The sequence below is a fragment of the Barbus barbus genome (genome assembly GCF_936440315.1).
Source record: "Barbus barbus genome assembly, chromosome: 31".
NCBI lineage: Eukaryota > Metazoa > Chordata > Actinopteri > Cypriniformes > Cyprinidae > Barbus > Barbus barbus.
In genome coordinates this window covers 25,348,464-25,373,336 of record NC_136759.1, presented here as the reverse complement: position 1 = coordinate 25,373,336, position 24,873 = coordinate 25,348,464, and the positions used below count along the sequence as shown (strand labels likewise).

At 39.3% G+C, this 24,873-nt stretch overlaps 2 protein-coding genes across 3 annotated transcripts; one reads left to right on the top strand and one right to left on the bottom strand.

Annotated features, from left to right (window-relative positions):
• Positions 1-8,506: 8,506 nt before the first annotated feature.
• Positions 8,507-15,083, bottom strand: lipt2 (lipoyl(octanoyl) transferase 2). 2 transcript variants are annotated; one of them, XM_079387974.1, is made up of 3 exons: positions 14,960-15,083; positions 13,782-14,260; positions 8,507-9,745 (listed from the first exon to the last, which is right to left on the bottom strand). In XM_079387974.1, exons 2-3 carry the CDS (start codon positions 14,224-14,226, stop codon positions 9,525-9,527), a joined length of 666 nt encoding a protein of 221 aa, XP_079244100.1. In that variant the 5' UTR covers positions 14,227-14,260; positions 14,960-15,083; the 3' UTR covers positions 8,507-9,524. The 2 variants fall into 2 exon arrangements, with proteins under 2 accessions (XP_079244100.1, XP_079244101.1); XM_079387975.1 differs by having other exon boundaries at positions 9,509-9,745; positions 14,862-15,047.
• Positions 15,084-16,699: 1,616 nt separating this feature from the next.
• rnf169 (ring finger protein 169) lies at positions 16,700-23,987 on the top strand. Its single transcript, XM_079387973.1, has 6 exons — positions 16,700-17,050; positions 17,787-17,860; positions 18,157-18,243; positions 18,716-18,822; positions 19,336-19,438; positions 22,695-23,987. The coding sequence occupies exons 1-6, from the start codon at positions 16,714-16,716 to the stop codon at positions 23,853-23,855; spliced, it is 1,869 nt and encodes a 622-aa protein (XP_079244099.1). The 5' UTR covers positions 16,700-16,713; the 3' UTR covers positions 23,856-23,987.
• Positions 23,988-24,873: the final 886 nt, after the last annotated feature.

The following is a 24,873-nucleotide window of genomic DNA, read 5'->3' as shown; positions in this document are numbered from 1 at the left end:
AAAGCACCAGCTCGGGAGAGTTATTTCTCATCAGGACTCGTCGTCCTCCATTCGGCCTCATTTAAACCTTCATTTCACACTGCATACTGAGGTGTCTTCCATCTTGCCACTGCAGTCCAAGTCCTGCCCCGTTTCCTCCTTTCCATTCACCCACGAGCACTGTGCTTGAATACTAACGCAGCAGGCCGACACTTTGATTGACAGGCCGTTCGACCCTGACCATCAGTGATGGGCCGGTATGCACCAGTCCAATTACAGGATCCAGCCTGACCAGAACCCCCGATCCCATGGTTGGCTGCCTTTGTACTGACACACTGAATCACAGCACTCCATGGCAGGAAGGACTTCTTCTATACAGCACTGCATTCACCTGAAGACACGGAGAAAACCAAGCAGAAATAGCACTTCCTTTGAGTGAGTGTGTCGGGTCGGAGGGACGCCTCTACGGACTGTGGATAAATGTGGAATGATGTGGAAAGTCTTTCTGCACACTGTCCTTGAAAGACAGCAAAGAATGAACACAAATCTGTAAGCACATCTATCTATCTATCTATCTATCTATCTATCTATCTATCTATCTATCTATCTATCTATCTATCTAATAATCTGAATAACTTTTTAATAACCCACGCAAAATTGCAACTTTGAATAGATTAATTTCCTTTTCTGGAAAAGAGCAGCATTGACATTTTGACATTATTTCCTTTTTCAATGCGAAAACAAAAGAAATGCAAGGAAAGAAAAGGAGCATAGTATGTGCTTACTTAAAAGCATTACATGCTCAGTTAGTACATTGTGTGTCCAATTACTATTAATATTGCTGACGCTGTTATGATCAGCAAAGCATTAAGGTATGCGTAACACAATCATTTGGTGTGCCAAATAAAATTAAGCAGGATCCCCTGGTAAATGCAAATAAGGTTTCAGGCAGTGAAATTAACATCAAGAGGAGAATTAATTGCAGGCTACAGCAAAAAATAAAAAAATTGCTCTAAACCAAGCTGCAGAGTAACTTGCTTCTCTTATAAATGGGCTTGCAACTTGCAAATAAATCACAAAATACATTATTATCATCAGTACTCATTACCTGCAATAGTGATGTAACTATCTATGGAATCTTTATTATAATTTAATTTTTTTTCTCTCTCTACTGATTTTGGTGGAAAATCTTTAGAATTCGGATTTGGATTTAAACTGTGTGGTTGTGTGAACGCAGCTTTTATGTGGGTCTATGTGGAATGCAGGCCAATGCATTACTTTCAAATCCAGTCCATTTCCTTTGAATTAACCTCAAATTTGCAACAAGGTCAGCAAAGTGGAGTGGCTCCAGAGTGATTGGTCACATGACATTTACAGTTTTGTCCTTTTATGTGTCCAGAATTGAACGCATGAGAAAAAATGGCTGAATTGAAATCAAATTCTTCAGCCTTGCGCCAGCCAAGAAACTTGATGCATGGGGATGCTAACAGTTAGCTTTCTCCATGTATTATTGTATACTGACCTCCTTTGGCTTAACAAATTTCAAAGAACAATGATTTTTACATTTTTCAATGAGTGACTTCTTACAGTAAACATATTAACATAAAACACTTAACATTTCATTTAGATTGTTTTCCAAACATTAATCAAAGGCTGTTTATCTTGCTTAAACACACCATCGTTCCAAATGGCTTTAGGTTTATATTTATTTCTTTACATACAATTAATTTCCTGAGTAAGCTGTAATTCAGATGAGGGTGTAATTTGCCATAAGGACAGCATGTTTGATTCACTGTGAAACATAACAGAATTAATGGTTTACGATGTCAATAATTCACTGCAGTTATGTTGCACTCAGACAACAAGGAGTCTGGAGGTACACGGATCAATAACAGCTCCTTCGCTGTGGCTAATGGGCCTCCAGGAGAAAGTATGTGAGTGCAAGCACATGTAGGTTATCCAGCCGCAGGATCACTTTGACTCTGCTTTGTAATCCAATAGAAAATTCTCTCCGTCCATTTCAATGTATGACACCTTGTAAAGCTCATTTTCAAAACGCTGCTCACTTTCACATTTGCCCTCACTCCCTCATTCACTCCACTCCTTCAGCTTTCCCGTCAAACTAGCCAGCGACAGCTCAGCAGCCCAAAATAGTTGCACTCCTGTTCTAACAGCATGTTGCACGCACTGCTGCATTGCCACAGCGCTTGGGAAAATACATCCCTCTTTCAGCCACTCTTTTTATTCCTCTGTGTCTCTATCCTATAAGCCACACAGAGCGGTCAGCCCTGTTTAGAACTGGCCTCAATTTTCACCATTCATCTGATATTTCTTTGGAAGGAGGGAGGTTGGGGAGGGTCTTTTTGAAATAACATTCCTCTCAGACGACTGTGATTTGACTGAGTAGTGTGTTCCTGGATCAACAGACCAATCAGATCTTAGGGTAAGGCTAAAGGCCTGAGTATTCTTCACTTTCTGTGTTCTGTTCCGTTTGGTGCACAGCCTCAAAATTCACCTCATGCCTGCACTGCTGTACATGGACAGTGGTCACAAAAAATTGAGCTGCATGCGGACGGTGTGCACGGATGTCAACAGACAAATATGATTATTAAATTTGCATCACAAGGGCAGTGAGTGGACCATAAGGGGGACACGGAGGGCTGATGTTCACCTTGGGCATTATGGGTATTTTTCCCATAAGGACACGGACATTTGTAAATTTAATGTGTCTGGCTTGGGATTTGGGCTAAATCCTGTTTGTTGGAAAATAAATTGCCTTCATCTTCAACTTTCATTTTACAGCATGCACAAACACAGGTGGTCAACATTTGCACACTAGAAAGATTCATCTTTGTCTGTCTGTGCTAGTTTTCAAAAGTTATGGCCAATATCTTTGTACTCTTTATAACTAGATACCACTTAACTAGATGCCTCACACTACTTTGCTGCTTCACTATTTTGTTGTGGTTTATAATATATTGTTCTTGTTGTTCCATCTCTTCCATTGGAACCTTGTGAATTAACTAATTATTGTATGAATGAATGAATGAATGAATACATAAACAAATAAACAAACTGACCATGCTTCATGAAAAACGTCAGACTGTACACTCCAAAGAGTGATAAGTTCACTTAACTTATTTTTTTTAATTAATATCATTTTAAGGCAACAGGTTTCCTCAATTTTTTTAAGTTAAGTCAACATCACTTTTTACAGTGTACATGCTACAGTTCACATGTACTATGCTGCTGACAACATTTGTATCATTTGCATCATATCCCTTACAAACAATAAGTTTATTCAAGTGTGCTATTATACTTCTTTTAAACTACAAAATAAGAAAATTTACTTTTAGTCTACTTTTTATGTACTTCTCAGAAATGGGCTTTAAAAACTTTGCAGAAATATACTTAAAATGACATTTAAGTATACTTGCCTTAAAAAATTGTCAATGTATTTGAGCTATACTTGTGCTCCGAGAACCCGTGTTTTCATTGTTATATGGTAGGGGGTGCTAGTACACATCTTCTGTTCAGAATTTCCAAAAAACACAAGTGAAGAAGAAACCGAAACAACAGATACATCCATTATGGAATAAAATGTTGACCAATGAAGAGGTAATAATGACTGTCAAGCTTTGGGGTGTTGATCGACTATCATTCTGAATCTAATTCATAATCTTTTTTAAGCTTTTTGTTCAAAATGATATTTCTTTATTTTTTTATTGATGAAACTTACCCACATTCAAGTGTTTAAAAAAGAATGCATGAAGCTAGAATAAAATATTTTTGTTTTGATTTCTTCAAGGCAGAGAAATGAGTTTACTTTAACATCAAATGGAGACGTTTGCTTGAGTTTCCTGCTTCTCAAACTTGACAAAAAATGTATGACTCTCACATTGGTCTCCTTTAAATTTTTGGAAGAAATCTCATCATCGCCACACATATGCTCAGATTTTAGTTTTTTTTTTCCTTAGCCAAAGACACAGGATCTCTCACATTTGTCTCCTTTAAAGCTTTAGAAGTAATCTCAACAACATCAAACACTATTTTTCTCCTTAATTAGAGATGCTAGATATTTTTCTACATTTTTACACCTCTAAGCAATAAAATATTCTTAAAATGGATTCTTGAAAGAGATTGCAGCAAGACAGAAAAAAATTATTCTGTTACTTTCACCGCATCCTAAGGAATTTTAGGAGAAACATCTGAAATGCTGTTGATACTAAAATGAGAGATATATGAGAATCCCAACAAAGTCTTAGGAAGAGCAAACTCTGAGCCATACATTTTTCTCTGGATAATTTGACCTTTGATGTTGCTAGTTCACAGGAATTACACACTTGAGCAGGAACACGACATACTTTGCAACAGAGTCAGGGGTTTTGATTGTAAGTAGGCTAGCTGGGGTCTATTTTGGCATACCTATTGTTCTCAATGTGTAAAGATCGATGACAAGCGCCACTTTCCAGCTTCTTCATTAAACTCTCCTGACACCAACTTCTTCACCCCCGGGCATCATCTCAACCCCTGCTGCTAGAGATCCCAGAGTAGCATAAGGATAACAGAGTGTTTCCACACTACGGCTTATGCCTGCAGCACTGGCAGCAGCATCTTTATCACATCCTCCTGCTTCTCATGATGGCTGATTTGAGGAGAGTTTTCACACATACACCAGCGATGTGGCTCACAGCTACTTCTACTATTACAGTGAGTGATCGTTACAAGAAAAATGCAGCAGAAGGATATTTTGAGTCAAACGTAAAATGTGAAATGCATTGGTAGGTCAAGGATCCCATGCATTCCTGTCAATTACAGAATTACCATATGCAAGATGTAGTCAAAAGAAATCACTCATGTAATCATAGAACCTGTATTTATAACTTGTAAGGCCAGAATATCATGTGAAACAAAGGGCCGGTCTAGTGTTGCCATCTTCTGGAATAACTAATTACTGCAAAAAACTAAAATCAAGGTGCCTGTGCAAGAAAAGTCAGGTTGTACATTATGCAAATGCTATGATGCAATATACCTGAGCATGTGTGTAAAAACCAAAACATACTTTTGAGTATGTGCTGCTACGGTATGTGTACAGTATGCGTAAATGATGTTAGCATTGTGTGCGTGTGATTAGATTTTTCTAAACATGAGTACTGTGTACGCACTAATTAGTTGCCACAAAATGACATCACTGGGCCAGGCTGTTGGAAAACTGCAAACGAACGGCATTTTAAGTCAAACTTTGAACTTGGAAAGTCCGATTTCACCAATTGCACATTCATTTTGGTGCTAAAAGAGTAGAAACATTCAATTCTGAGTACAAGGACGTCCTGCTTGTCATTTAATAATTGCACTAATTACCAATGGAGCATTTCTTTCTTGATGATTGAATGCTAATGGTAGCCGTTGTGTTTTCTTATACATTGTCTAGCAGTGGATCGCTTATGAAGTAGGAATATTCCTACTTTGAGTGGAACTGCAGCTTTGGTGAAAGTATTAATGTTAAAATGCACCATATGGTGAGCTTAATCTTCAAACTAATCTTCAAAAAAGGAAAATATAATAAAATACATCGTTAAGTTTTTCTTTAATTACAGCAAATCGTTGAAAAATGGTCATCCAGATGGTCTAATCCAGAGAGCTGGGGTGGCAGAACATGCTGTTTCTCACTCAAGCTTCCTTTTAGGACTCTCTCCAGGAGGAAAAGCGCGTCCTTGCGCCGCTGCTGTGTGATCCAATCACAGTGCTTGCCTCGTTACAACTGGCCATCAATGAGAGTGTTTGAGCAGAGGGAACCGTGTGACCACTGCACACTGTGAAGGATAGCAGTGTTCTTGTTTGCTGACTGCTACATGTAAAAATCCTCTAGAGAGCCATTCAAATCCTGAGGACAGACTGCATTAGGGATGCATTTAAGTACAGCTCTTACAAACTTCTTTTGTATCTGTTTTTTAATGTCAAACTTTCATCTTTATTGGCCTATAAATACTGTACGCATTCCAGCTGTTCAGTTTTGTTGGGCCGTAATAGTGTCATGCTTTCAGGCTGCTTTTTTCCAATCCTTATTGTTGTGATGGAGTGAATCAATGGATGGTTTCTTTTTACACACATTTCTGGGCTGACAGCAGATTTATTGCACGATCTGATTCCAATTCAGTGGACTGTTCTGACTTGCATATGAATATGAAATAAATGATCAATTGCCACAATCAATAAATGGAACGATGAAGCTCTACCAGGCAGGATATAGACACTGTTACCTTTTTTCCAAAAGGATTCCATTTTACTGTCTGTAGGTGTCCATGTGTATGTGTTGAAGCTCACTTGATTCATAAACATGAAAGGTCACAAAAGGTTACTTCTAATCCAAAGCATCCAGATATTTCAAGGCTTGGTTCCACATTACAAATGCCACAGAACTATTCACTGCAAATGCATCATCACAAAGCAGATACGCATTGAAGCGCTGCCATCTATTGGATGAAGTTTGTAAATACCTCTTACTTAAAGAAACAGTTCACTCAAAAATTGTGTGCCAAAAGGAAACTTTTTCAAATAATAAATGTTCCATACAATAAATGTACACTACCAATACAAATTTTGTGTAAATGCAACTTTTTGGTGTTCAAATACAGTAAACCACAATATTGTTAAATATATTAACAATTTTAATAACAAATTGAAAACTTTATATTTTGCACCATAAAACAATATGCAAGTCACATGATACTAAATACTAAAGCTTTGAGTGAGGAACAGAGATAAATGCACTGGAAAACTCCACCACATCCATTAAATATGAAATATGGCACCTATGAAGCAAGTGTTATCATGATTTGGAATAAACACAAGTATTGACTACATTAATGGTGCTTTTTTTTGTCATTGTCGGAGATTGAAATGGTGTGATTCTTCCAAACACACTATACACAGTATTTTTGCTACCAAGCAAATGCAGAAACACCATATCATATCAACTATAAAATCATAATTATTCTCTGCTTCAAAAGGTGAGATTTCAGCAGTGACAAATGTGTTGATAAGATTTTGGCCTCAAGGACACACATCTGAAGAGGACAGGACGTGTAATTGAATTTAGCTGCAATGATCAGAGGAAAAACACCGATAAATCACTGCTGCTACACCACAGGCCCGCCATTTCCACAAGCATGACAGAATATAAATCATGTTTACAAAAATGGAGTCTTTACAGAGAGATCCTCCAAAACATAATTACAGCTTGTTAAATTTGGCACTGGTTTCACATAAACCAAAGGTTGGACAGAAAGAGTTGAGACTGATAGAATTGTGTAGAAGTCTCACTTTGCTATAGACACCCTCATAAAGACACTTTTCGTTTCTTCAGAAGTCACAAGTCATTCTTCAGAAGTTATCTCTTGTGTGTGTGTGTGTGTGTGTGTGTGTTTGTGTAAAATGTCATTCCTATAATGTAAAGCTGAATTTTCAGTATCATTACTCAAGTCTTCAGTGTCACATGATCCTTCAGAAATCATTCTAATATGTTGCTTGTTTTGGGGAGTTTCTGCCTTTACTGCAATATGAAGCACTTCCCAATGAATCTGGTGGCATTTTCTTGAATATTGGTAGGCAAGATGGTTTTGTACCCTTCCAAATTCATTCTGCTACTGTCATCATACATTAAGTCATCAGTAAAGTTGAGAGGCCTGTTCCAGAGACAGCCATGCATGCCCATGCCATGACACCACCTCCACCATGCTTTACAGATGAGGCTGTATGCTTGGGATCATTGTAGTTCCCTTTTTTTTCTCCACATTTTTGCTTTCCCATCACTTAGATAAAGGTTAATCTTTGTCTCTTCGGTCCATAAACCCAGTTACAAGACTCTTCTGGCTCACCTTTGTGCTTTTCTGCAAACTCTAATCTTGTCTTTCTATTTTTGGTGCTGGTCAGAGGTTTGCATCTTGCTGTGTAGCATCTGTAATTCTGTGTCAAAGTCTCCTGAGGACAGTAGATTGTCAGAGCATCACCCCAGCTTTCTGGAAGTTGTTGGTGATTTTACTGACACGTCTTTTAGGGTTCATTATCACAGCTTTTATGATTTGTCTGTCATCAACTTGTTTTCGAAGCCGATCAGATCACTGTTGGTTGCTGGTGGTTTCCAAACTCTTGATTTCTCCATGCCCTTTGTTTTTGGTAGAGCTCTAACTGACTTCCTCTTTTCTTTTAGCATCCAAATTGCTTGCTTTTCTCTCAACGTCAGCTCCCTCATCTTCATCCTGGTTTGTGCGTGTCATCATCGAATGCAAGATTCAGAATACAGAAGTAATGGATATAACTGATACAATGCATTCCCTGCGTTTAATATCTGAAGAATTAATGCAACAGGACACAGCTGATCACTTAGAAAGACCTGTGAGGCAACTGCTCCAATACTTATGCTCACATCAGATAGAGGGATGAAACTCTAAAAGTGCTGAACGTCTTAGCTGGTAAAACATTTGTGTGTTGAAACGGCTAATAATAAAATGTAACATTCTGTAGTTTTGTCTCATATTCATCTTTTAATCATATTTGTAAATGTCTTGACTCCACAGCCAACAGAGCAATTTTGTCTTTACTGTTACAATACTTTTGGAGGGAACTGTATTTATGAAGTGAAGTGACATACTGCCAAGTATGGTGACCCATACTCGGAATTCGTGCTCGGCATTTAACCCATCCAAAGTGCACACACACAGCAGTGAACACACACACCGTGAACACACACCCGGAGCAGTGGGCAGCCATTTATGCTGCGGCGCCCGGGGAGCAGTTGGGGGTTCGGTGCCTTGCTCAAGGGCACCTCAGTCGTGGTATTGAGGGTGGAGAGAGCGCTGGACATTCACTCCCCCCACCTACAATTCCTGCCGGCCCGAGACTCGAACCCGCAACCTTTGGATTACAAGTCCGACTCTCTAACCATTAGGCCACAACTTCCACATTAGATACGGTGATCACAATGGTAATCTCATTGAGGTTTTCTTTTTAATAATTTATGAATGTTAGAGCCAACATGTGTAATTGGTATAAGAGAGATACATTTTTCTTAATATCTACTTTTATTTTGTGGAACACAATTATTATTTTCTTTCATGACCAGTCAGGATCTTAGTATTTTGACCTCAATTAATTTAGCATATACCTGTATTTATTATTAGCGTTTTTATATTTTACATTGTTTGAGGTTAGATCCTAAAATGTATTGCTGTATTGTATCACTTCTGCCTTTGAAAATGTGAAGATCTTTGACTCCTGGTCTTCACTGTTTATACTGTTCACTTGCTCAAGCAACATTTCTCAACAAAACCCATGAAGAAAATCTGTTTGGTCAACCATGAACAACATTTTTGGAGCATGATATTACTTGAAGCAACTTTACTCCATGAGTACTCCAAGCATGCTGTACCATTTCCATCTGATAAGATCATTGTACCATGGTACCACCGCAGTATTTTCCCACAGAGGTAAAATGATATTGCACATAAATAGCAAATAATTTCAAACACTTAAAATTATTTATACATTTATTGATTATACATTAAAGTACAGTTAAACTGTTCGGTAAAGGCTTCCAGCAGTTTTGGTACGGCTTCCTCAGTTGGTACGTCCCGTCCCAGCTCTCGGCTCAGTGACGTCACACCTTTACCCACAATCCCACATGGAACAATGTTATCAAACCAACTCATGTCTGTGTTGCAGTTCAGAGCCAGTCCATGGGAGGTGATGTATCTTCCACAATGAATACCTGCAAAACAACATAATCATACTTTCTCTCAGTCTTATCTTGAACTTTATTTTGTTGACAACAGGTACAACGGTGTCCAGTTTTATTTTTTTTATTAAACCTCGAAATTGTAAATAAACCTGTTTTTATCATTTTAAACAAATAAATGTTATAACAAACTAAAATTTATATTCTGCAATATTTCTAGTGACCAGTGAAATGTAAACAAATTGTGGCACTATTGTTAAAAGTTTACGGTCAAGTTTTTTTAAAGAGAGAAATTAATTATTTGATTTAACAAAGGTGCATTAAATTGATCAAAAGTGAGTCATTTGTTTTATTTTATTTTATTTTTTTTATCTTAAATACATAATATTTTTTGAACATTATATTCATTAAAAAATATCGAACTGCATCATGGCTTCTACAACCATATCAACATGGATAATAATAGGATATTTTTTGTGAGTACACTCATGATTTCTGAAGAAATATGTGACACTGACATTTTATAATTTATTAAAATAGAAATATTAAATTGTAAAAAAAAAAAGTCTCAAAAATAATTGTTTTACTTTATTTTAATCAAATTGAATGCAGTTTTGTTGAGCCTTGGTAAAACTTCTTTCAAAAACATAATAATAATAATAATAATAATCAATAGATTATTATTGATTAATAATAATCAATAATAATCACTTTCACAGACTTTTAAGTTAAATGTTCCCTCCTGGTGGAATGACCTGCCCAACTCAGTCTGAGCAGCTGAATCCTTAGCCCATCTTCAAGAATCGGCTAAAAACACATCTCTTCCATCTTTATTCGACCCTCTAACTCTAGCACTCTCTATTCTAATTCTATTCTTAAAAAAAATTTGTAAACTTCGAACTGCGTCCTCTAGGGGTCGCTATGGGGGAACGCCTCGGTGTCTTGAAGCATATATCTAATCACGACAATAACATTGGCCGGCAACAGCCTATGACGTTACTACCGGCGCAATAATACGTCATTCTCTTCTTCGTCTTCACTGACCGTTTGTTTATGTTAGCAGAAGCTAAGCACGACTAGGAGTGCATGTTCTCTCGCACGGAGGCTTTGTTCTGATACCCACAGTTTCACACGGCTCGCGGGTTGTGTGTGTGTGTGGTGAAGAGCAAACATGTTCAGCTCTCGAGGGAGTTGAATGCGCTCGTGTGCTCATCGTGATGCATTCGCGCGACTACTGAGAGGGAAAGTGAGTGCTTCAGTTTTTACCCAAATTGTAATACCCGTGTCTGCATGAGTGTGTTCGCCTCTCACTGGAATAGCGAACAGGGAACTGACGTCAGCAGTTGATGTAACTGATGATGTATAAACACTGCTGAATCTTCCCTATCAGTAATTTCCCTATCAGTAAGGAATTGCGATGTGGGTATCTGTCTGCAGTTATTGGACAGATGAGTTATAGCATGTTCTAACCACATTATACTGCACTCCGGGAGCCCTCTCGATCCTGTGGATATGGTCTCACCTGTCAGTACTAGATCCAGCCTGGATGATGGCCTACATCTTCGACCTCATGCTTGCTGGATCATGCAGCCAAGTTGCTAGGCTTCTGCGGGAGCCTCCTTGGCCTTCAGGTCCCAGTATAGCGCTGCAACCCAGGACTTGCGGGTCCTCCATTCAGGCGGAGCCTTATTCGGAGATTAATGCTTCGTGATGTGCTCCCTGAACTCCTGGCTTGGTGTTTGCTTCGAGAAGCTGCCCCGGCCAGGATGCGCTACTCGTGTCTCGCATCGAGAGGCTTCCTGAGATTTGAGTCACACTGTCCTTATAGTCGAACTAGTGAATCGCCCCTCCGTGGAGTGGGCCTGAGTACACTGCTTTCCCGGAGGTACGAGTGAGGTGTTTCTGCGGAAACCCTTCCTGAGTGCTTTAACTCTGAGGAGCGATAGCTCTTCAGACATGTATGGTTATTGGCTAACCCGTTGGTCTATGCTCTCTATCAAGATGGAGAGTGTAGGACTACGTTCGCCTACTAACAGATGACAGTCTCCCTTTGGGTGCTGCTGGACTGTCCTTTTATTCTGGCACTGCCTTCTGGTCGAGCTAGGGTGTGCTCCCCTCATTGCGAGAGCTAGCTATGCACCTCCTGTTCCCAGATTGTGTCGTAGGGACCGCCTCAGCCAGAGGGCTGAGAGCGCCGCTCTGAACATGGCAGTGCTCCAAAACCTCACTGCGGGAGGTTCTTTAAGAGCTCTGTGGCAATGACACCAGGAAGTTGGCCTCTTGCTGCCTCCCTGTTGAGTTACCCCGTTGGTCAGGCCTGGCAATGCTCTCCTCACCTAGAGGTTACTTTTGAGCATGCCACTCCCGGTCGAGGGTCTGAGGACTCCTCTCACTGGGTCCTGTTCCCCCTGGAGTTCCGTTGAGCAGCAACTTCAGGTTGTTAGGCTCCTCTCTGCTTCCCTGTTAGGTTGCTGTCCTTGTTGGTTGAGCTCAGCAGTGCCCCCCTCACCCTAGATGGTCACCTATGAGCACACCGCTCCCAAAACTGAGCATCTGAGTCCCTCTCCTATTTTGAGAGTTAGGCCTCCGCTCTCTAGAGCTCCGGTTAGCAGTCATGCCAGGTTGTTGGGCCACCTTCTGCCTCCCTGGTAGGCTGTTTTTTGGTCGAGCTAGCATTGCTCCCCTCACCATAGAGGGTTACCTATGAGCATGCCGCTCCCTTCTGAGCGTCCGAGTTCCCACTCATGCTGAGAGTTAGGTTCTCCGCTCCCCGGAGCTCTGTCATTCAGCAAGCTAGCATTGCTCCCCTCACCTTAGAGGGTCACCTATGAGCATGCTGCTCCCTCCCGAGCATCTGAAAAGACGGTGTTTACCAATCCATGTTATGGTAAGTGGTACAGCTTAGGCCTTTGGCCGAAGGGGATAATGTCACTGACAGCCGTCGTACCGTCCCAGGGGCAACTCCCTTAGCTGGGTAGAGTTGGTACTTAGTGCTTGCCTTTTGTGCTTGGCTTGCACTCCCCTCAGCATGGTGGCGTGGGTATTCTATTCCCCATAGCGACCCCTAGAGGACGCAGTTCGAAGTTCCCTCGAAAGGGAACGTCTCAGGTTACGTATGTTTCCCTGAGAGTAGGGAAATGAGACACTGCATCCTCTAGGTTCGGTGCCATGCTGTGGACGCAAGCTTCAGATGAAGAAGTGAATGACGCATTTTCCCGGCGCCCCTTTATACTGTGGCCACGCCGGTAGTAACGTCATAGGCTGTCGACGGCCAATGTTATTGTCGTGATTAGATATATGCTTCAAGACACCGGTCACGCCGAGGCGTTCCCCAATAGCGACCCCTAAAGGATGCAGTGTCTCGTTCCCAACTATCAGGGAACCATGGTTACATACGTAACCTGAGACGTTTTCTTTTTATCTATTATATAATTATCAAAAGCAATAATGCCTCTAACACAAGCTTGCTCTATTCTATCTGTTTTGTTTTTATTATATAACTGCGTTGGGCTAAATGAGACTTCTTACAGCACTTGCATATTATTGCTCTTTTGTTGATTTTGATTGCTTCTATTGTCCTCATGTGTAAGTCGCTTTGGATAAAAGAGTCTGCTAAATGACTAAATGTAAATGTAATAATAATAATAATAACCTTTACATATACTTTGAAGATATTTTAAATAACTATTTTGAAGCTATCTCTACTGTATAAAACACTAAATAAATAAATGTGAATTAAAAAAAATCTAATAGTTCAAAATGTTGTACTTCATGAAATGCTACAGCAGTGAAAAGACTTCAAAAATTACAAACCTTTTTTTTTTTTTTGAAAGAAATTCATCCACTTTAAAAACAAAAAAGTATTTTATTAGTTGTGATAGAAATGTTTTAAATTACTTTTGTGAACAAATATAAAAATAATTCCAATACATGTATTTTTTTCCCTAGATTTGATACTATTATTCTAAAAGGGGGACATAATAATAATAAATAACACACAGAGGTGCCCAAAGTTTTGACCAGTAATCAACACATATAAAGAAAAATATAAACATAAAAATGTATTTACCAATTGCACAGATTTTGTTGTCGCCCACCCAGACACCTGTATCCGGAGAAGTGGAGGCTTGGATCCCAAATTTACTGCACATCTTGATCACCGTCCTTTCCAGTTCACACACATACCATCTCACACTCTTCTTAAAGCAGGCCAGGTTGAGAACGGGATAACACACCAGCTGACCAGGACCGTGAAACGTTATTAGACCTCCTCGATTGGTACGGAAGAAGTCTGCGCCCAGCGATGTGAGTCTCTGCTCCTCCTCAGGTGGGTAAGGAGCCTGTCTGATGCCGACGGTGTACACAGGCTCGTGTTCACACAGTAATAAAGTGTTTGGGATGGTGCTGGGTGAATCCAGATGCTGCTTTATGTGCTGCTGCTGGACCTTCAAGGCACTGCGGTAGGAAATCCTCCCTAAACGCACCACCTTCACAGCTGCCCTAGCGACTGTCATTGTGTCTTCACTTGGGCAACTTTTGAAACATCAACTAAAGAGACAGAAAACAAGGTCACAATTACTTCCTTTATTTTATTTGTATTAATATTAGTGCTGTCAAACGATTAATCAAAACACACATAAATAGCATATATTTTTTTAAATATTTCCATGTATATATTTATATAATATATTTAATATATAAACGTAGCATATTTTCTTAAATATATACATGCACGTGTGTGTATTTACACACACATATATTATGTAAACAAAAACGTTTATTTTGAATGCAATTAATCGTTTGACAGCATTAATTAATACATAAAAGGTTGGAATGGCAATGTGAATCACTAATAGTGTGACATGATACACTGCATCTAAAACTATTAAAACATTTTTGTTAATAAATAAAAGCTGATTAAATTTATTATTATTATTATATAAAGAGGAATGCAGTTTTATGGAATCATGTTATGTGTAGGCTGTATTATGCCCAAGTTACAATAAAAATAACAATTTATATAGTTAATCAACTACAAAACCGATGCAATGACAAAAAGATAGAAAGTTGTCTTGGAAAATCATAATAATAACAACAAATAAAAAAATGCAATTGACCAGCAACATTTCAAGAGGAATCCAACACTAACTGTGATGGCTTCATTTCACAGCAGCTTTAACACCAGATCCACCGAACGAAAACAACAAGTACAAACATAAACTGATGTAAAGGAGAGTCATTTCTTACTGTACGCTGCCATATTACTGCCAGCACTGAACCTTCTCTGCTTGAACTCCACAGAGAGAGGCGCTTTGCTGCAACTACTGCTTTCTTCTTTTGATGTTTCATGGCGGTTGGCAAACCAGCTTTTGGTGCATATTCCTCCACCTACTGGGATGGAGTGTGAGGCAGTAATATGCATTGCTAAGAACTTCATTTGAACAACTTTAAAGACGATTTTCTCAATATTTCGATTTTTTTTTGCACCCTCAGATTACAGATTTTCAAATAGTTGTATCTCGGCCATATACATCAGTGGACAGCTTATTTATTCAGCTTGCAGATGGTGTTTAAATCTCAATTTAAAAAAAATTGACACTTAAGACTGGTTTTGTGGTCCAGGGTCACATTTGTTCTTTTCAGGAAACTTCTAAGAGCTTTGTAACCTTTATGAGAACTGTCATACAATTAATGCCAGCAGATTTTAATTCCTCTTTTAACTGGATGCTTTCCCTTTCATATGCTCTACAGTTAATCAGCACATGTTTCTGGAAGTCCACAATGATTACATCGACCGGATTCATGTTTTCCTATCATCTGGAGTGATTTATTAAGAGTAGAGTGTCCAATTCTCAATCGAGATATAACTGTAGCATCCCTTCTATTACCATAAGCACTTCTGACATGGCCAAATTGTTTATTTATATATATATATATATATATATATATATTATACTATATTATAAAAATGTCGCCCTTTGCTTCTTTCATCCCATCTCTCTTGCCACATCTTTCTGACAGCTACTTTAATTAAATCTTTAATTTCTGGTTTACTCAAGGCTATATGTATGTGGATATTTTTGTGCTTAAGAGCCTGTTTCACTATCTTGTCCATCTCCTCATTTCCTTCTCTCCAACATGAGCAGGCACCCATACAAATTCTGCTATAATTCTTAGTTGTCATATTCGGTACCATCTACTGGTTTGGTGCGCTACCTACTTTAAAGAGACGGCTTACAAAAAAATAGACATCATCATTACAAAAAATAAAAATAAATAAAATAATAATAATAAGAGGAAGAAAAAGAAGAAGAACAACAACAAGAAGAAAGAAAGAAAGAAAGAAAGAAAGAAAGAAAGAAAGAAAGAAAGAAAGAAAGAAAGAAAGAAAAAACTTTATACAGTTTTGGAGCAACTGAGGGTGAGTAGGCCTCACGTTTTGTGGAAGCAATGATGCGTTTCAGGATTTTTTTAAATGAATATAACGTTCAATTTTTTATTTTTATTTTATTTTTTGTAAGAATGTAAAAGCCAGTACAGTCAATTTTGATCAATTTAACACATCTTTGTTGAATAAAACAATTAATTTCTCTATTTAAAAAAAAAAATCCTCTAAACTTTTGAATGGTAGTTTCCGATGAGCATTTTCATTGTCACGATTAATTTTCAGTGGTCATCAAGAAATAGTGAAGAATATTCATTTTAGTTTTTTGTTGTTGTTGTTGTTCATTGTAGTTAGTTTGTTATAACATTTATTTGTTTAAGATGATAAAACATGGCTTATTTAATTACTTTTTAGAAATTATTTAAATCCCCAAATACTTTGTGGCCACTGTATAAAATACATTAATAATAATAATAAATGAAGTAGTTATTGTAAATACTGTGTCGCTGCATGTGACGCCATGGCTGGGCGGGGCTTGTTTTCCGCTGCATGTGACGCCATGGCTGGGCGGGCGGGGCTTGTTTTCAAACCCAGACGCTGGCTCACGGCACTGAAGATGGCGGCGCTGGGGTCCGCCAAATCCGCTGGACTGGGGCAGAGAAGCGCTCCTCTGAGTCTGGAGGAGGCCCGGTGCCCGGTGTGCTCCGAGATCCTGCTAGAGCCGGTGACGATGCCGTGCGGACACTCGGTGTGCCTGCAGTGTTTCCAGCGCACGGTGAAGCTGACCAGCCTGTGCTGTCCGCTGTGCCGGCTGCGGGTGTCCAGCTGGGCCCGCAAACAGTCCCGGGAGAAGAGCCTGGTGAACGCCGAGCTCTGGGAGCTGATCCGCCTCAGTCACCCGGAGAGATGCAGGCGGAGGATGGAGCAGAGAGACGGACAGACCGCAGACGGAGGCTCGTGGCGCTTATATTACATAATCATGAGTTTGAAGTTATTTACGCTTCGACTAATCGCGGCATGACAGTTTTCCAGCTTCACTGATTTCAGTTCAGTCGATACATTTGAGTGGTTAGAAATACAACTAAAACATTTATTTTATAAATGTAATATTTTTGCACTGGACAGCGTAACAACGTAAATGTTCAAAAACAAGTAAGTAGGGTTTGAAAAAACAAGCTGGAGTCTGGAGGAAAAACAGCGGTGTTTTGTTGGGGGGCGTTCACACTCGACGCGTTCCGGCTGCGCTGTATAACGCCCAGTCGCGTCGCGGCTCAGTACTCTGTCGTATGGCTACTAAACACGATTTTTAAAGGCTTGTTTTACCAAAAACGTTAAACACAATTGTTGGAGCATGTAAATGGCGTTTTGCTGATTTTATGTCAAACTGGAGCAAACACTCTAGTTTGGTAAAACCTGATCAAATCATTTCATATGAACTGAGTACTTAAAATAGATTTTGTTTTTGTAAAGAACTTACTTTTAGTTTTGTGTATGTTTATTACCCACATCTGACTTATATACTTACAAGGCATTTGTCAGTATTATAGTAGTAGTATATATCCTGGTTGTGGTGACTTGTCCAGGCATGTGTGTGTCCAGTGGGTGGAGCTAGTGACAGAACTCAGTTTCTAAACAGCATCCAATGTGTTTACTGTGGTCATATAGCCTATTTATGCTTTCATTTCTTAGACATTTTTCGTGCACCTGTACCAATTCATAAATCTGGAGAAATGCGTCAAGAGTATGAGAAACAAAAGACGAAGGTAAGCTACCGAGTAAAGTCTTCCTTGCAGTTTTCTCACATGAACTTATTTAAAAACTTACACACAAAAAACATATAGTTTTAAAATATTTGTGGTACTATGCACTACGATTTTAACATTTAATAAAATTCCTAAACTATTCCAACAACGTGGAAACATCCACAAACATCTCTTGTACGACATTTGGTAAAATGCAAAGCACTTCTGATCTCTAATAAGCTTGTTTTATTATATGCTCTCATTATAGCCTGAAATACAGTAATAGTCATATATAAAGCTCAGTGTTATCTCTTTAGGGTGGAAGCAGTGAAGAAACGGAAGAGAGAAAGAAAAAAATCCACAGAAAAGAAGAGTGTGGGATGCTGAAACTTTGTCAATATCCTGTATGTTCAAAACTCTTCTTTCTATCGTTACCTACTTGGGTCTAAACACGGACACATTCACTTCATAATTTGGGATATTTCTTGTATTAAAGGAATAATTGACCCAAAAATGAAATTTTGCCATCGTTTACTCACCCTTATGTCATTCCAAACCTTCCAAGTGTCTTATGTTGAACACAAAAGAAGATATTTGAAGAGCCAAACAGTTGATAGTCCCTATTGACTTCCATTGTAGGGAAAGACATACTATGGAAGTCAATGGGGGGGACATCAACGTTTGATTACCAGCATTCTTCTAAATATCTTTTATGTTCAACATAAGAAAGTAACTCGTGCAGGTTTAGGACGTCATGAGGATAAAGTAAATGATGACAGAATTTTCATTTTTGGGGTGAACTGTCCCTTTAACTGTTTAGTAACCGCTCAATTATGTCTGATCGTTCGTTTCTCACGGTAGTTTACTGTGTTTCAGCTCTGTGGGGTGTCAGACTCTGAGAATGAAGAGCCGGTGGGAAAGAGGACCAGACATGTCTCAGCATTTGTGAGAAAAACAAGATGCTCCCCTGCTTTCAATAGAGGGTATTGCGCTTATAGAATTTGACATGATGATTTTTTTAAATATACTTATTATTAGTGGTCAAATTATATGTTTTTTATTGATTTATTGTCTCTAGAGTGGAGGGCATGAAATAATGGGATACGCTACTATGAACAAACACACACTACTTTATTGTTCATTATGACATTTTAGGATAACAGTCATCAAAACTATAAAATAACAGAGGAATAGAAATTATGTAAAGTGTCAAGCAAATCAAAAATATAGTGTGTTAGAAGTTATTCAGAGAAGCCATTTGTCTAGACTGCAGCCATACACTTAAACATATTTAACAATATTCACTCAAAATTCACAAAAAACAGAGAGTTATTTTAAAACAAATTGCCTTTATAGTGATACAACTGCCACAAACATGAACTTTGTGGAAATTGACGGAAATTGAGACTTAAATTTTGATGCTTCTCTCAATAAGCTGTTTTCTGATTGTGTTAAAGAGAGATAAACATCCATACGGTCATTGTGCTGTATTACAGTTGTCTTCATAGCAGTGCTGTTCAGAGGAGCAGGAGCTGTACAGACTCTGAGGATGGAAGAGGAAAAGCCAGAGCTCACACACATCATGCCGTTCCTGACAAGGTATTATATTTCAGTTAATGCTTTAATGAGTATATTCAAATAATCAGCGGTCTAATTTAAGAACACCAATCCTGTTTCAAAAAATGTGTTTGGCTCTCATCTTTAGTTGCTGAATATAAAATATTCTATATAGTAAAACTATATAGAAGAAGACTTATTTATCCAAAGCAACTTTTCATACTTTTTGCTAGAGCCGGGTTCTTCATAAATGGCACTAGAGGTCCACTGTTCTGTAGAGTTTACCTCCAACTCTAATTAAACACACCTGAAAACACCAATCCAGCGTCAGATTTAAAGAACCCTGGTCCAGAGCAGTGGTTTTTAACCCTGTTCCTGGAGGATCTTCTTTGTATGAAACACTTATTTCAGATCCTGGAGTCTCTACTAATGAGCCGATGATCTGAATCGGGTGTAGTGGTTGGAACAGTGTATCAATAAGGCTGATGTATCGGGCAATACTTACCATTTTTTTTAAATTATCAGTTTTTCTGTTGGGTCGACGTGTAAGAAAATGCCAGTTTCTGAGTGCACAGAGCACCCATTCATCATGTTCATTAATTTTCTTAAAAAAAAAAAAAAGTAAAGAGAAAAAGTATTACAGCGTTTCCTTTCTGTTACTAATAAATATTGGTAAACGTAATACTTTAATCATCTACTGTCAGCATTCATCAACAAATCTAAACTTCAGCATTTGTTATGCATGTGTTTATAATATTTTTAAATTATATGGTGTGATATCTGCTTTCAAAGAAAGCAGCATTGGCCATTAAAAAAAAAATCTATATCAGTCAACTACTTATCAGATGTGTTTAATTAAGGAGACATGCAAAATGTGCACTGTTGGTGGGGGACTCCAGGAACAAAAACACTGCCCTAAAGAAACCTGAGGTTATAGGCCCAGGTATGTTCTGTCCCATCTTACGCACAGTTGAGCACACAAACCTCCTTCGACCATGAGCATGGCCAGAATATCTCTTTCAAATCACATGTAGCTGTGCTGTTGTCTGCATGGTCACACAGGCAGGCCGCTATCCGGCATGGATTGTGGACATGACAAGTTTGCTTTTGGCCTTGCTTACATCCACAATGATGATGTTTCAGGCCTTACTTTGTTTAAACTACACCAAAAAAACACTGGCTAACACATTTCATTTTGAAAAGTGACACTTGGTCATTCAACCAAATTTTAACATCTGCACCACACCAAAATGAGAATTTCAGGAAGGTGGAGTTGTGCTTTCAGAAGTGAAATCTGTGATATTCACACTTGATTTTACAACCACCTTTATTTTTTCCACGCCCTCTAAATGGATCTTGTGCATTCCTATTTCTCAAATGCATAGCCAGAGCTTTAGTGTATAATCCCCCTTAAACATTACCCACTAGGCCACAGCACCTATGCCCTGCTTCTGAAGTTTAGCTCCAATCCTGGTTAAACAGACCTGAACTTCTAATCAAAATCTTCAGGATCACTGGAAACTTCCAGGCAAGTGTGTTGGGGCAGGTTGGCATAAAACTCTGCCCGATGTTGAAACTTAAAGGGTTAGTTCACCCAAAAAGGTAAATTAGCCTGTGTTTTACTCGCCCTCAAAGCATCCTAAGTGTAAAGGACTTTCTTCCTTCAGACAAATCGAAACGGAGTTATATAAAAGCCTTACAATGGGGGAAAGCGGGTGTTTGTTGTCAACAGTTCAAGATGTGAAATAAAGTATGCGCATCTTTAATAAAACATGCCTCACACGGCTTCGGGGGGTGAATAAAGGCCTCCTGTAGCGAATCCATGTGTTTTTGTAAGATAAATATCCATATTTCAAACGTAATAAACACTTTTTTTCTCACTTCTGCTGACTGTCGTACTTGGAAGTTGTTCCAGCGGATGAGGTAGGATGTCGGCGTTGTTTGATTAGGCAATTAACGCAGAGAGAGAACAAAACAAAATGCCGGTCATTAATTAGAAGCACAAAAACAAGGATTTGTACAGAAAAATGTTGGAGGATTTCGATGTAAGCCAAAAGAGACTGGTTTTCCTTTGCTAAAGTAAGGAAACTTTGTTTCCTTTGCTCCTGCATATCTCAGAGGCACGCGCGGCGCCTATGTCCTACGTCATCCGCAGGAACAGCTTCCAAGTACCACAGTCAGCGGAAGTGAGAAAAAAGTGTTTATTACGTTTGAAATATGGAGACACATATCTGAGGAAAAATGCATTGTTGGTCAGCGCCACCTAGTGTGCAGGCGTGAATTAGCAGAAGGAGATCATTCGTTGCGCACTCGGTGTGAAAGCAACGTTCGTCTGCAATTTGTCTCACTTTTTCACATTAGGGCCTTTCGCACTGCTTTAGTTCCAGAACTAAAATTACAGTTCTAAAGTACTTTTGTGGAACTATTTCCCAGTACCATTTAAAGGGTTGCATTCGCACCGACAGTGAGTACTAAGAAGTGACGTAAGCCGGGCGACAGCGACGTTATTTGCACGCGGCGTTCAGCAACGTAAACCAAGAAGAACAATGTTATCAACAGGAGGATGGAGGATGCTGTGATCGGAGCTGTGTTTTTGTTGTGTCTCGCGGGTTTCACAATAATGGACATGGAATTTTGACATACGTCAAGCGATTGAAAGAACGGAAAGGAGGACTAAGAATCTCCAATGACAATTTGTGGTGTTACATTTCACTGAGGCTGATAGAAACACAAAACACCGTAGACAAAGTCTTCAGGTAAATGGCATTTATAAATGCTCTCAGTATGATACAATGTTTACACAGTGTTTTAAATCATGGCGGGTGAGGGTGTTTTCGTACGGGTTTAGCCAATCAGCGTTACGTCATGGATAGTTCCTTGTTTTAGACCCTACTCTGAAATAGGAGCTAATTTAGTTCCTCCAAACGGAGTTCCTGGAACTAAAACTGTTCCTAGTTCCCACGGTGCAAAAACGCCAAAAAGTGGGTAGTTGAAAAGGTTCCTGCGGTGCAAAATGCGCTCCGTGTGAAACGGCCTTAAGGCTTGGAGGGGCCAGGACAATTTTTAATATAACTCCGATTGGATTCGTCTGAAAGAAGAAAGTCATATGCAACTAGGATGCTTTGAGGGTGAGTAAAACACAGGCTAATTTTAATTTTTGGGTGAACTAACCCTTTAAGGAGCAGGACTGTACATCCCCATTCTAGGAAATGGCAAATGTTGTGGCAGGATTGGCAATAGGCAAATTAGTTATTTTTATATTCAGTAATGCCACTCAACCACTCTTTTCCCACTCTAGGCTATCATCACTCATAGTTACAACGCTGGAATCCTTCTCTCCTCGGAAAACAGTCGCTCTTTCTCAGCCCCGGTATTGAGCCTAGATAAAAGACACCACTGGCGGGGTATCCACACCTCATCCGCGTCACTCGTGCTTCAAACGAAACCAGAGAGGTCCATTAGCCCCGAGAGCAATGATAGCATATCGGAAGAACTCAACCATTTCAAGCCTATTGTCTGCTCGCCGTGCACTCCACCCAAAAGGTTGCCCGATGGGCGACTCTTGGAGCCTACGATCGTGAAGTCAACCCCTAGGAACTTGACACGCACTCTGCAAAAGTCCACAAGCTATGAGGCCAGCCCGACCATCTTGCAGAAGTGGAAGCAGATTGAAGTTGATCGTCAGTGCATCAAGGTGACCTCAAAAGGTACAGTCACGAGTCCGATCGCAGAGGATCTAAGCCTTAAACTGAGTCCCGTTGAAGAACAGGACAGCCGACTCTGCAGCTGTGCTGTAGCCAAGGACAGCTCGCAGGATCATCAGTGCATTTGTGATTCAAGTGCTAAGGATCGGAAGGATAAACCTGTAATCTGTAATAAACGGCGGCTTGTATTTGATCAGTGTAACAAAGAGGAAGGTACACAGCCTGCTAGCATTCACATCAGGTCGACAACTCAAACCATCGCAGATACTTTATCCGCAAAAAGGCGTAGCAGATGTGAAGAACTCTGTGAGCCCACAGAAATTTGTGAAGCGATGCTTAATAAACACGCTGCACACTGTAATCAGGGTACGAAAGACCCCGAGAACTTCATAAATGAGCCTAACACCAGGAGCTGTGTCCTTAACAGACCTACCTCAAGAAGGGGCAAGAAGAGAAGCCAAAAAACAAAACATTTGGAAGACACTCTACAGACAAAAATGTCCCGGACAGGTGCTTATGACAGGCTTGATGATATGATTGTCCAGCGAATGAATCAGGAAAAGGAGGACCGAGAACTGGCACTAAAGCTACAAAGACAGTTTGACAGAGAATGTCAAAAAGTGGACAGACACAAAATGAGTCGTAACAAATACGAACTCCGGTCCTGGGCTACAAATGATGGGATGGTAGGACACAATACACGCAGATCAGGAAGAATCTCCAAAAGAAACGAGCACTTTAACTACAGCTGTTAAAGGGACCTCCGGTTATGGTAGTGTTTTATTGTAATGATTTGTTGCAGTCACAAACATTTTCTTTGAGGCACCACAGAGGCTTTCTAACATCTGGATTAGTATTGCAAGATAAGGTATTTACTTTTCATCCAAAGCAACTTGCATTAAGTCCACCTAGAGCAGAGGTGGCCAATCCTGGTCCTGGAGATCTTAAAAACTTCAGCTTAAACCCTGATCAAACACAACTGAACCAGCTATTTAAGATCTTCATGAGCATTAGATAATTACAGACAGGTTTGTTGACTCAGGGTTGGATCTGAACTCTGCAGGTAGGTCTCCAGGAACAGGATTGGGCACCCCTGTCCTAGACCAAGCTGGGGTTAAGTGCCTTTGCTTGGGGCAAAATGGTGGTAGGACAAGTTTGGACTCTCAGTAACTTTCCCATGTATGGGGATCTGGATTTGAAGCTGCAGTGTTTTGTTTCAAGCTCTGGTACTGTTAAACTGGCTTCTACTACTCAAAAAGAGAGGAAACGATGTATATGTTGTTTGGGGGAAGAAAAACATGCAGAATTATTTATAAGGCTTTTTAGTACTTCAAGCCAGTGACGACAGTACTCCAATATCTTTGTGCTCATCACAATCACAATTGCTCCTCAAGAAGTTTGTTTGCATGTTTAAAGGTTATCATAGGACATTTGTTGAAACTGAAGGTGTTTTGTACAAAACTGTAGCATAACTCTTTTTCTTTTGCATTTCCCGTGTTTCCAGTGGCTTTGAAAGATTTCTCTTGACATATCCATCTATCAGACAACTCGTACACACACACACACACACACACACACACATATATATATATATATATATATATATATATATATATATATATATATATATATATATATATATATATATATATATATATATAATTTTTATTTTTTTTATTTTTTTGTGAACAATTTACGCGGAAATTAGTAAAAATTGTAGATTTAGGCCAGAAAACTACTCGACACAAGTACATAGATGCAAATGCTTGCTCA